This window comes from Diospyros lotus, chromosome 8, assembly GCF_014633365.1.
Source record: "Diospyros lotus cultivar Yz01 chromosome 8, ASM1463336v1, whole genome shotgun sequence".
Lineage (NCBI taxonomy): Eukaryota > Viridiplantae > Streptophyta > Magnoliopsida > Ericales > Ebenaceae > Diospyros > Diospyros lotus.
Genome location: NC_068345.1, coordinates 12,310,558 through 12,324,697, shown reverse-complemented (window position 1 = coordinate 12,324,697; position 14,140 = coordinate 12,310,558). Strand labels below are relative to the sequence as shown.

The window sequence follows — 14,140 nt, the reverse complement described above, 5'->3', positions numbered from 1 at the left end:
AGGCCTCCCTATAACAACGTTGTATGTTGAAGGGCAGTCAATGATCAAGAAATTTTTCATCACTATAGCCTGGCGATCCGAATCCCCAACCATGAGTGGGAGCCTGATACATCCCTTCAGAGTCACCGCATCCCCAGTGAAACCATAAAATGGCTTTGGGGACGCCATCAGTTGATTTGACCCCTGACCCATTTGGTCAAAGCATCCCATGTACATTACATTCACCGAGTTGCTTGAGTCTACCATAATTCTCTACACTTCAACATTGCCAATTTGAGCTCGAATCACAAGAGCATCATTATGAGGCCAGTCTACGTCTTTGGTATCTTTTTCTATGAAAACAATGTCATTTGGGGCTATTCTCGCTTTCTTAGACGGTCCCTCTTGTCTGCCAAATCCGGCGAGCGAAAGGTGATCGCCCTCTATCACGTAATGTTCGTGTGACCTACTAGAAGTTTTTGCGATACGAGGCCCACCATGAATTGTAAAAGTAATTCTTACCGTAGGTGCTAGATCCTGCTTGGGGGCTTCACGAGGCTCTGGTTGAGCTGGTTGCTGGGGTTACTGATTTCCTGGTTGGACCACATAATCACACAAGCAACCTTTCCTGATCAATTTCTCAATCGCGTCCTTCAATGCCCAACAATAAGAGGTGTTGTGTCCTGCCTCATTGTGGTAGGCACAGAACTTATCCTTATTCATAAATCTGTCAGGAGATCTTATGGGATTAGGCCTCCCAAAATCCTCCTTGTTCTTCTCAACAGCAAAGATCCTGTCTTGAGCGTCGGATAGGATGTTGTAGTTCTCATAGTGACCTTGATGCGGAGGTCACTCGTCCCTGGCTTTCTTAGCAACCTGATCGTTAGAATTTCTTCCCTGACCCTCATTGTCATTGTCACCATTACCTCTCTTCTTGCTTTGGTTGGTGCTTCCAGCTCCATCCTTTTGGCTACCTGGCTTCTTCGAGCCAAAAGTTTCCTCCCATTCGATCTCCTTCGCAGCTCATTCATGGAACTCACCAGGTCCCCGATGAAAGACTTATAGATGCTCTCATAGAGCTTTCCATCCTTCCGAAGCCCCGCAAATATCGCAGTCAAAATACTCTCGTCCAATGGGTTCTCAACGTTATTAACCTCACGCCTGAACCTCTTAATGTAATCTTTCAAGGATTCGTTAGACCGTTAGAATATTGTAATGAGGTGACATGACGGGGTGAGCTACCTCCTAAGCGATCTGTACTGGCTAATAAACTTCCTCTGACATTCCTCCTAGCTACAGATACTGTGAGGATGGAGACTACTCATCCAGGTCCGAGGTATATCTCCCAAGGTCACGAGGAAGACACGACATTTCACCAACGAACTAGAAGTCTGAGGGTCCATCTGGACGTTGAAAGCATCCATATGGTCATATGGATTGCCAGCTCCGTTGTACTGAGGGATGGTTAGGATCTTGAATCTGCGAGGGAGAGGCTCCCGCTCAATTTTCCTGGAGAATGGGGTCCTCTCTCCGCGGTCTTCCCTCTTATCATGAACCTCGTGTCTTGCCTCCAGTTACTAGACCCTCTGCAATAACTCCTCCACAATGGGGTCCTGATCCACAGATCACCCAATGGGAGACTGCCTCTCCCATTTGCTGTCTTACTCTGGTGAATAGAGATCTCGCGACATATACCATTTCCTGTCCCCAGGATTTGGCAAGTTATTTTATGTGGCGTGGCCCGGGCTGACCCTGATCGAGCTCTCTCCTCGACGCGGATTCCCAAGTCACCGACTCTCTTCATGAACCTCTTCACAGTGATCTCCATAACGATTCACCCTCGTCCTCGGACCTGAGGGGTGCGCCTCTAATTTTTTCCCCCAAGGTCGTCGTTCCTCCAATCTTCTTGACCTTGAATTTCAAGAATGCGCCGATCTAACTCGTCGCGACGTTCCTCTAACTTGCCTTCCATCTGGAAAATGTCCTTCCCCCCGAGGTTGAAGGACACCCCTAGGTGGAGTGACCTCCACTTGCTTTTGGGCGGCTTGAACCTGTGTTTGGGCCAACACCCCAACTGCATTAGCCAGTTACATGACTGCACTCTCCAGTTCTTCTTGATGTTGTTGCCAGGCCAGAATCACCTCTATCTTGGGGATAGGAGTCACAAGTTGGCAAGGAACCCATGGGAGGATGCCCGTGGTGGCTCATACCAAAGAGGGAACAGAGGTAGTTGCAACGGTTACAACTGTGCCCCTAACTGGCAGAACTTCTGGCGGTTGGCTAACATGGTCTTCGGGTTGGTTAGACACCACTTCAAAACTCCTCGTATTTCTTCCTCTTGCCATTGATGTCGATCAGAGTAAGCCCTTCTCCTTCTAGCACCAAAATGTCGATGTTTTGAATTGATCGACCATGGTTCATTAGCCCCCACTGAGAGAATGAACACAAATGAAAAGAGAAGAAACAAATAGAACAAATGACAAGTTGCACACAAGAAATTTTTTATGTGGTTCGGCCAGAATGATGCCTAGTCCACGATTGTTCTCTGGTTATTCTGACAGATTAATAGTATATTATTGCTCATCCCCATACAATGGTTTTTTACCCTTATTTATAGTGTCGAGCATTTACAATCTCCATAAAATCCAAAATAGGAGGACAAAATCATAAAGATAATATTCCCTTATCAGTTCTATAAAATCAGGAATGGATTTCGCATTATCAAGGATTTGGTTTGCTTTAGATTAGGAAGATTGACTTTTTCTCTAACTGCTTCCAATAAATTTTCCATCTTTTCATGATGCAAGCTGAGTAGCCTGGCGGCATGTCTCGCAGCTTAAGACTTTCCGCAATCTGACTGAGTTGAAACGATTGACACCCTTTTGAATTCTGGGCATAACTCTCTCGACTAAACTTCGATTAAGGTGATTCAAGATGATGTAGAACGAAAAGAGAAAGATCTACAACTTTCATGTTTTGAGTTTTGAGAGATTCGGGTTGCATCATGGTCAAAATTGGGATTCAATGGGATAACCGCACACTGGAAACTCGGGCAATCCGAATCATTCACTTCCCATTCGAATCACTCTCACCAAAACTCAAAGAAGCCATCCAAATGACTGTAGCATCCGAATGCTCTTTGAAAATGTTGTAAATTCATCCAAATGATTCCAATTCATTTGAATGTCTCACACACCATTCGAATCAGCCCCCATATATATGTATACCATTCGAATCATCCCCTATATATATATATACACCATTCGAATCAGCTCCCATATAAAACATATGCCCATTCAAATTAGCCCATATATATATTTACACACCATTCGAGTCACCTATATATAAATGTATATGTCATTCGAATCATCACCTACATATATAAACATATACACAATCCAAATCACCCCAAGACCCATCTGAATCACTCTAGGACCCATTCGAATCACTCTCATTTATGCATACATATTCCATTCGAATCAAGCCCTTGCTATTTGACTCACAACACCATTCGAATTGCCCTTGCCTTATTCGAATACGAACATGTATATAGCTATATTCGTATAAACCCCATCCATATCCAAATATTTATATATATATGTATATAGTTGAATATATTATATCTAGATGATGCCTTATATATATATATATATAAATACTTGGTACACATTCAAATAAATTGTAAGGAATCCGTGAGCCTCTTAGAAATTGATAAATCAATTATTGAATAAATTATTGTGTCTTGTGTGCATTCTTGATATGAGGGAAAAACTATCCAATGTTGTGAGATGGGTAGAAAATATGCAAGTTTGACAACAACTTGTGAGATGAAATTTCATGATGTTTATATATATGTGGAAGTGAATGCATGACACGTTTTTTCACACATTCGTTATGATCATATTATAATGCTTCGTATTATTATTATTTGCGCATCTATTATTTTGCGCAGAGGGAAAGGGTACCCTAGAGCATCTGGTACGAGATGAGGTGGCCATAGTCCGACAAGTTGGCTCTATATTTATTTGTGAGATTCTATTCACATGATGCACTTTTTCATGTGTTAATTGATGGCTTTCGAGATTTGATACTGACTTTGAATTTATATGCACATTTGCCTAGTGGTACATGGTGGCATGATGCATTTAAATTGGAATTGATAAAGTTATAAACTATGAATCTTGTACTTGAGTCATTGATTACTCTTTTTTTTGGTGTCACCATGTTCTTGGATCATATTCATTGTTCATTATTTCTCGAACTTACTGAGCCTTATGGCTCACTTGATATTCTTTGCTATTTCAGGTAAAGGAAAGACTGTTATTGGGGGCGAGTCCAGTGGGACTAAGGCCCAGGGATAGTGGTGTACAGAGACGCATCCTAGCTTGAAATAAGTTTTATTTTGTTAATTCACACTAGAGCCTCTTATTTATTTTGTACGACATTCGAGCCTAGACTTATGAAGTATTGGAAATGTAACTAAATCTTACTTAAGTTTCTGTTGCTAGTAATGAAATGAATTGTTTGTTTTAATATGGTCTTATTCTATATCATCACTGTGACGACCTTTTTTCGAATATCCTATGCTAGCAAGAATATTCGAGAGTGGGCCGTTACAATTCCTATTTGAGGTGCTAAATTTTGTGAAATATGTGATTTTTATATATATTCCAAATTGATTGTGGTTTTAAAAATTACAATCAAACGGTTAACTTCTTTAAAAATTTAGTCAACAGTTTCAATAAATAGTCGACTATTTTATCAAACAAGTTGATAGTTTTGAGAAACTTTCGACATGTTACAATAACAGTTGACATTTTTTGAACTTACACAAAAATTACAAAGAGTGTGAAAATGCCTTGTCAACAGAACGATTGACTATTTTTTTCTCAAAGGCTAAAAACGATTCACTCTTTTGACAAAGAGGTCAATAGTTTTTGCTTGATTCATCAGCCTATTTTCTAAGGCATAAAATGGTTTACTATTTTATCATCCATGCCAAAATTTTTGAGAAACTTTCTATATGTCATAGTGACGGTCGACTTTTTTTGAACTTACACAAAAATTATAGAGAGCGTGAAAATGCCATGTTGATAGTTCTTAGGAACGTTGACTATTTTTACTCTAAGGCTAAAAATGGTTGACTCTTTTGACAAAGAGGTCAACAATTTTTTCTTGATTCATTAGCCTATTTATTAAAGCACAATACGATCAACAGTTTATCCAACATGGTCAATAGTTTTTCCTGGTGATTTAAACTTCTAAGTTGAAAATTTATGCCACAACGGATTTTTGCATATATTGCAAAAAAAAAAAAAGGAATTGGGGCAAAACAATGAAAATTTCCATTCAATAAACACACAAGAGACATTGATCATATTATCGATACATTCATAACATTGTATATGCATAAAAATACATCCATCAATCCATGTCCATCAAAATAGATCAATTAAAAGGAAATTTGATACAAAAAGTTTGAAAATCTAAGGATCGTGAGGTGGAGATGATAGAAGTCGAGCGAGGATAGAATGCACAAGACGAATAAGCTGGGCAAGCTGAGTAGACATCTCTTCTTGTCGAGTATGCATCTCATCTTGCTTAGTATGAAGTGAACTCATGTCGCTTTTTAGGTCAGCAATCCCATGAAGAACTATCTGCAAATCATCCCCACAAGGTCTCTCATCACTTGACGACTAAGAAGAACATGGCCCCAGTTCCACATGAGTAGTTGGTTGCTCATCCTCATGATAGTCCTTGTTAGAGATTACGACTTTTCTTTTTCTACTTCTAACCCATTCTCCAGTTACAGTCTCTTTAAAACCAATTCTCACTATGGTAGTGTAACACCCCGTGTTGCTGGTGTTAAGAGAATGAGAAAGGAAGTGAGAAACTTCCAAAAACGCTCTTGAAAAAGTAAATGATCATTGAAAATAATGGTGCCGTATGAGAGGGGCATTTTGGTAATTTGGATAGTGAAGTCCAATAAAGGGTAATTTGGTAAATTAAAAATAATTCCTAGATGGAATTAAGTATGAAAGTGAATTAATATCCCATTTTGTATTTATGTGGAGATAAATGAGATTAATAATTCACGAAGGGCATTTTAGTAATTTGGAGTGGAATTCTATAAGGGAATTAAATTATGAAAAATAGGAAAAATAATGAATATTCAATTATGTGAGGAAATAATTGATTTTTCCCTAAATTGATGAATTAATGTGGTGATGCCACATGGATGGCTTAGATTAAATCTTAGAAGCCAAGTATGGTGTCTTAGAGTTACACATGGCAATGTGTGGTCCAAGATAAAAGAGAATTAAATAGATGCAAAAAGAAATGATAAACAGTTATTCTTGCATAATGAGAGGCGTGATTGTGTTGGATTAAAAGAAAATCCAAAAAGAAATGGAAAATGGTCATGCATTTATGTGGGAAAATAGTGGGAATAAAGTAAGTGCAAATAAAAAGGATTTATATCTTTCAAGAGTGATATAGTGAAAATTGTCTCATTTAATTAAATAGTGAGAAATAAGAGATCCAATGGAAAATTGTCTCATTTGGTAAAACCTCTTTTTTCACTTCCCAACCAATACTTTCAGACAAAATATCACAATCAAGCCCAATACCCCCCCCCCCCACCTTAATTAGAGTTGCTTTCAACTTCAATCTTTCCTACTCATGTTGTCTTACTTTCCTCATCAACCCATCAATGACTTGTTTAACATGATTAGGTAATGGTAGATCCAACCATTGGAAGAAATTGCACGCTCTAGCTCTCCAAAAATTACATAAATAGGAAAATGTCATTCAAACCCAACAAGATAAATTTAAGCAAAACCCTAAATGAAAAGTACTATGGGACAGACTAAGACAATGCCTAACAATAGAAATAGATGAGTTTCAAATTGAAAACAAAACCAATCTTACCTCATATTTATTACACCCGAAGAACCTCCTTCTTGGGATCACTTTTATATATGAGACCTTCAAACTTGTCATTTCCCCATAATGGCAATTGAATGTTGGCAACTTAATGTTTGCCTCGTATTTAATGGTTCGAACTCTAGGATACATAGCTTAGAATGTGGCGTTTGAAGACAAATAATGAAAGTGATTTTCAGGGAAGAAATAGACCCACTGACTTTCCTCCCCTAAGACTCATCATTCTTCCCACTTATTCTTCTCTTGGTTGGAATGGCTTCACACCTTTGGAAACCCGAGCTAGTGGTGTACAATGGTTGAGAAGGCTTAGTGGTTGACATGTGGCACCAGTAAGGCAACAGCATGGCCATCGTGTGGCACCCAAAACGGTGTCGTTTCGTGCCCTATTCATTAGAATCAATTCCAACATTTCCCTTCCTAAAGGCTTGAACTCGCGCCAACTATCGCCCAAGCCTTTCCTCGCGCATACGAGACCATCCATGCTGTAAGCATCCTTATTATTATGTCTGCGCTAATTAATTATCTACAAATACTAGCTCTCAGTTTTTGAAATTACACTTAAACCTCAGGAATTTCAAAACAACCCCCAATCACCTCCTTATTCATCCACGATCATTTTTCTTAATTTTCTTATTAAATTTCTCAATCTAATAAAATAACCAATAAATTATTTCAAATATATAAATTAATTATTATTATTTTCCCAACAATACTGGGATGTTACATGTGATAAGTCAAACTTTTTGTTATTTTGATTATACTCCCGTACTTATATTTTTGAGTTAATTTAACTCATGTACTTTGATGTGTAAAAAAGTTAAACTTAAATGAGTTAATTTAACCCCATTTTTAATACATCAAAGTGCGTAGGTTAAATTGACTCGAAAATGTAAGTCAGGGATATAATCAAAACTACAAAAAGTTGGGATTGCTATATGAAAAAAAGTCAAAAGTATATGGATTAAATTAAATAAAAAATATAAATATAAAGGTGTAATGAAAATAATAAAAAGTTCGAATGACCACAAAAAAAAAAAAATCGTGAATTTGTTTTTATAGATTTTACCCCAAAACTTTAGACTTTTGATCTCTTTGACCTTATAGGTGCATCATGCGTTACTTGCATTTATGTCTGTTTGTTAGTTGAAATTAGGACCAAAAAAGTTGCACAATATCATTCAATAACAAATCCGACTGTGTCACTTGTCATTGTCTTTGATCAATCAAACAATTACACGTGTCCTTTTATTTAACCTAGATTCAAAAAAGATAAGTCAATAAATTTGAAATTTCGAATTTTAATCGCAAATGATACAAAACCGATTTAAGAGATTTGATACCATCTTGATTTGACTTGAAACATTCCCTACCGGGTCATATTTGCAGAGCTTGGCACTAAGTATTCCGTCTCAGCCCTATGGGTATTTGTTAGTACTCATTACTAACTTTAGCATTAAGAGGTAAATTAAGAAATTCAACCTTGTCTCTTCTTACAAGCCGCCGATCAAAGTAGATTTTAGTAATTGATCTTAAACCATTATCAATAATATATCATGACTAATTTTAAAAGTTTAAATATGATTATTTAAAATTTAAAATTAAAATGATATTCAGATTAAATAACTAAAATTCAGGAGTGTTTAGTATACCCTTATTTATATTCATAAAGCACAAATTTATTTAAACTTTACAAATTTCCTCGAATGAAAATATGAAGAAAATGTGATTTAATCTAATTCAATCAATATTAAAGGGTAAGGAGTAGTTATAAATTTTTAAAACCCATTTATTTATGATTTAAAGTATGAACTCTTTTAAATGATTTTATTTTGTATTTATAAAACTCTATAAATTTATTTGAATAATAAAAATAAAAAAAGAACACTCGTTCAAATAATTTTAATATGATTTTATGAAGACAATAATATGTTTTTAAGCATATTGAAATAATATTAAAAGCTAGGTGTGTAGTTGATGGATTTTATAACATTTTCATGTTTGTATAACTTATATTATAGGGAAATGTTATTTGAATACTCAGTTAACAATACTCGTACATTAATGCATTATATATTTATCTTGATATAACATAAAATATAATATATTAATACATAAATATCATAAAAAATACAACAACTAAGCATTCAAATAACATTTCATTTTTCTTATGGAAGTTTGTGCAAAAAATAGTCAAAGATGCATTCCACTCTGTGAACTCATGAAAAATACCTTAAAGTTGAAACTAGTCCAAAATGAGATTTTAGATATGTGGGCGTGCCCTTGAGGTGGGCTTTGAGGTACATAGGCTCAAATGGGGCTCAAACCATTTTTCCAAAATCCTGAAAAATAGGAAAAAGGTCCCAAAGAGAACAGGGTATCAATGTGAAAAAATTCACGCTAAACAAAAATCATTTGAGCTTTGAAAGATGGAAAACCAAGACCAAAATCCAGAAAGATCTGTTGAGTGGCCGCAGAGGGCAGAGACAGAATAACCAGAAGCAAAAAGATTTGATGGCTCTGATCAATAACTGTCCATGTTTCTCTCATTATCTTATTGAAAATTTTGAACCACTGCCAAAACCATATTCTCAATATACATCAGCAGAAATTGTATGATATTATGAGCCAATCAAACAATTAAAGTTCATATAAACACAATTAATGGATTGAAAGAATGAGACACTTATTCTCTGCGCAAATGGCAAGGTTCATGTTGAGTTGTCATTTTTTTTTTACTTTGGAAGTACATGTACATCAAATATTATTCTCATTTTTTTGAGTAATCTAATTTTTATTGGTCAAGCATGTGTGTTCCTGGCCAATTTACATCAGATAAGTACACCATTGATGAAAGAAGATAGATGTTCGAAAATGACTTTAGAAAGTGGAGTAGAGTCGATTTCTGTCAAGAAAAAGCAATGCGTGCCTTCGGTCATCAAAAGTTTAGGCTCTCCTGTCCATCCATTCTTGCGCAGTGCATCATAGTAAACTAAGCCCCTGTCCTTGAATATATCTTCATCACCAACCACAACCAACACTTTGCCACAGGGTAGGCTCGAAAGCCTTGAATCCATCAGTGGGTTCACTCGCGGGTCATCCAACAGTTTATTGCCTAGATTAGTACCCCACAACTCCGGCTTCCTGATGGCATCCAACCAAATATGTGAAGCATATGATCTCGAAGACACATCCAAGCCGGTCTCGTTCCCTATTAGCGTGCTCCCCCAAAAGTATGGATGCAGTAAGGCCATCCCTTTGACCTTGATGTTAACAACATCTTCTTGTTGTTGTTGTTTCATGAGCAAATTGTGTGCAATATTGGCGCCTGCGCTATCTCCAGCTACATAAACTCTCTCAAAATCAGCCAAGCTGTTTAGCCATGCCTCGGGGCCATGGCCAGAAGCGTGCGATGCAACCCACTTGAGGGCAAGCCATGAATCCTCGTATGCAGTGGGGATATAGTATTTGTAGTCAACCGAGAATGCAACAATGTTGGCTTTCCTTACGAATGCCGAAATGTAGTTGTCATAAAAGGGAGAAAATGCCCTGTTATAGATAAAGGATCCGCCATGATAGAAAACAAGGAGGGGAAGTTTTCTAGTAGAATTGACAGACTTGGGGACATAAATCCTGCCAAATACGCCACCCTCCACAATTGTCACATTCTTGGTATCCACATCGCCGACACCCTCTTGCTCCCCACGAGATACCCCTGTTAATGCAAGCACAAAAATCAACACTTGAAAGAGTAATACAAATGATGAGTTTTTGTTGTAAGCCATTTGCAAGTGTTGAATGATGTTTGGTGAATGATAAACTCGATATTCGAAGTCCATTATATATAGACAGCAGTTGGGGGTAGCCCTTGATTAATGGGATTTCAAAATGCCTTGCCACATGCAATAGCCAAGCTGTTGCTACCCGAATAAAGGTAATGCATGAAGATCAGAAACAGGTTGTAGGTCATCTAAACCCACCACAAGCTCATCAATAATAGTTGTAATGTGTCTATATTAAGTTCTAGAACCAGTCAGAGAATATACAAATATATGTAGTTTGCTATCAATAGAAAAAAAAATTTAAAAATAGAAAAAGAAGAAGAAGTCATCAATGTTATATTTGTTCAAGTTAAAACTAAATGACCAAATTTAGTTCGAAAGAAAATGCAGAGACTTCCTTTTGAAGCCTTGTTGATTTCTTTTTTATTCAAATTCATGTGTTTGAAACTGAACATGGAAAGATATCTCCAAAAATCCATGTTAGGTGCAACTGACAACAGATGTGTGTTCATTCTGAACTTGTGCACTGGATTGAGAATACATAAGTTTAGCTTGTTTAATTTGAAAGAGAAATAACCAGTAGCATGTTGGGAATGAAAAGTAAATTAGAATCAAGCTGTTGCATTTCTTTAGTGTTATTTTTAAGTTGAGTCAGAATATGTGAGCTTGTTCAAGCAGAAACCTAATTTTTGAAACTCTTCACAGCTTATCAGAATTTACATGGCCTGGGGGATATTGACAAGGGACTTGAGAAGATATATATGTAACAGGTTTGGTCCTGCACTTTGATGATGCAAAGTTGCAGTTGAGGTTTAAAGGATTAAATTGAGATAGAGAACAAGGGGAAATACATAAAAATCTAAAATCAGCCATATGATATATGTCGAATGTGTATGCAATAGTGCTGGAGGCCACCAGTAGGTTCCAATTAAGTTCAAAATGCTTGAAATAGGGTTCTAGGGGTCTACAAGCTTAACCATGTGGAGGAGACATCCTTAAAAATAGCAACCTACACATCAAGGTTAAGGGAATTCAGGTGCGTGCAAAGCTTCAATTTGAAAAGAACACAAAAGGAAAGGGAAAATCAATGAAAAGGGCATTAAGCATTTGAACTTTTCTGAGGGAATTTTGTGCCAAGACACTCACCTAAAACCACTGAATGCCCTGCTCCCGTGTCGATCACTTTTCACCGTGTCGTACCTTGTCTGAATCTATTGTTATTCAATTAAAGCACACAATGGTCACTTCCTCAAACACTGAACGTGATCAAATCATTTAAATTTTTATTGATGATGGTTTTATGAGTACATAATCAAACCTAAATATCTATTCTAATTAATTCTTCTTCATCTTGGGGCTTCTACGATCGTCTTCTCCAGGCAATTTACCAGGCTTTTCCATAGTCCAATTCCCAAGAAACTTGAAAGCTTCATCGAGGAACAGATCATCGAAAGTCTACTGTTGCAGTAGATTTTGTTTAATATTCATGGAAACATTATCAGTTCTTTCGGGTAATGCCATCGTTGAAATTCCTCCATTGTTTTCTCCATAATCAGATGCTAAAAGCTCATGGTGATCTTGTCCACTTCTACGGTCATCTCTTTTTTGCACAATGTTGAGGAGATCATCGAAACTCGGCGGTTGCTGCATATTTTGTTCAATATTCATGGAAACATTATCGGTTCTTTCAGGTATTGCCATCGTTGAAATTTCCCCATTGTTTTCTCCATAGTCAGATGCTGAAAGCTCATGGTGATCTTGTCCACTTCTATGATCATTTCTATTTTGCACAATGTTGAACAGATCATCGTAAAGAGCAAACCATCCAGCAACAAAATCTCTGAAGAACACGGAAGCTTCATCAAGCAACCACTCATCGCTGAGAGACAGCGACTGCGGGTTCTCATACATGGTTCCAATACCATCTTGTTGGGAGGTTTCTGCTGCTGCTGCATTATTAATGTTGAACAAATCATCGTAAGGACAAAACCATCCAGCAACAAAATCTTCGTAGAACATGAAAGCTTCATCTGGTAACGACAGGTCGAGAGATAGCGATTGCGGGTTCTCATACATGATTCCAATACCCTCTTGTTGCGAGGCTGCAGCTGGTTGCATTTTTAATGTCCTCCAAACAGCTCCTTAGCATTGCTATTGTTATTCCTCTGTTACAGTTCATCTAATCATCTACTGGGAGCTTCTACAACATTAATTTCATCATCTTTGTTCTGCAAGCAATCATCGTGCTCGTCGTGAAATCTTCATTTTTCATTAGTTTGCACCACTTCGAGCCAGGATTGCTTATTTTCCTCTTGATCATGCATAAAACATGGTCTTTGAGCTACAAATGATCAAAACAATGAGAATGAAATTCAATCACATATATATAGAGAGAGGGTATTAAGATTAGAGTTTATATATACAATAATCAATTTGATGCTTCAATGAATCATCGTGAAGGCTGTATTCCTTCATGGTCCAAACTTTGTTGAAGAGTGTTGTGCCATGAAAAAAGGAGGGGATAAAAAATCAAAAAAAGAGTAATAATAAAAAGAAAAGCTGGCGGCAAATTGCCGCCAGCCTCGCGGCAGCCTGCCAGGAGGCTAGCCACGAGGCCAGCCTTACGGCTGCTCGCGAGCGGCAACCTGGCAGTTGCATGCCGCGAGCTTGCTTGCGGCTAATTGCTGCGAGCTGTTGCCGTGAGGGCCACGGCCCCCACAGTGGCTGGCTGCAAGGATCAAGCCTTGCGGCCCCAAAACCACTGGCCGCAAGGCTGAGCCTTGCGACCACTTAGTGGCTACCTTGTAGCCTTGTGGCCACTTTGTGGCTAACCGCAAGGCTCAGACTTGCGGCCACTTGTTGGCTGGTCGCAAGGACCAGCCTCGTGACACCCTGCCGCAAGTTGCCTCATGGCAGGTTCATGGTGATCCCCCTTCTTCGTTGAAGTTGTCCCCATTTAGCAAACGCCACGTGTCGACACCAGCCACCCTTGAGAATCGTGCCCTATAAATACCCAGCTACAGGACATTAATGAGGAATTCCAACTTCGATAAATCTTGTCACTTTAAATACATTTTTACTATTTTCGTGAATAGTCATTGGGATCCGAGACTGACTTTGGCATCGGAGGGTCTTCGCGGGAGAAGATTCCCGCGAGCCCTTTAACCCATTTTTTGAGCATCAATATGGTCAAATCTTTGCGGCGAACCTAACAGCGAAGGCAAAGTCTTGCGGCGAACCTAGCGGCGAAGGCAAAGTCTTGCGGTGAGCCTAGCGGCGAAGGCTAGTGGCGAAGCCTTGTGGCGAAACTAGTGGTGAAGCCTTGCGGCAAACCTAGCGGCGAAGGCTAGTGGCGAAACCTTGTGGCGAAGTTAGTGGCAAAAGCTAGTGGTGAAGCCTTGTGGCGAAGCTAGTGGCGAAGCCTTGCGGTAAACCTA

At 38.2% G+C, this 14,140-nt stretch overlaps 1 protein-coding gene across 1 annotated transcript; it reads right to left on the bottom strand.

Moving 5' to 3' along the window:
• Positions 1–9,752: 9,752 nt before the first annotated feature.
• Positions 9,753–12,104, bottom strand: LOC127808523 (2-hydroxyisoflavanone dehydratase-like). Its single transcript, XM_052347098.1, has 2 exons — positions 12,092–12,104; positions 9,753–10,636 (listed from the first exon to the last, which is right to left on the bottom strand). Exons 1-2 carry the CDS (start codon positions 12,102–12,104, stop codon positions 9,753–9,755), a joined length of 897 nt encoding a protein of 298 aa, XP_052203058.1.
• Between the last annotated feature and the right edge of the window lie 2,036 nt (positions 12,105–14,140).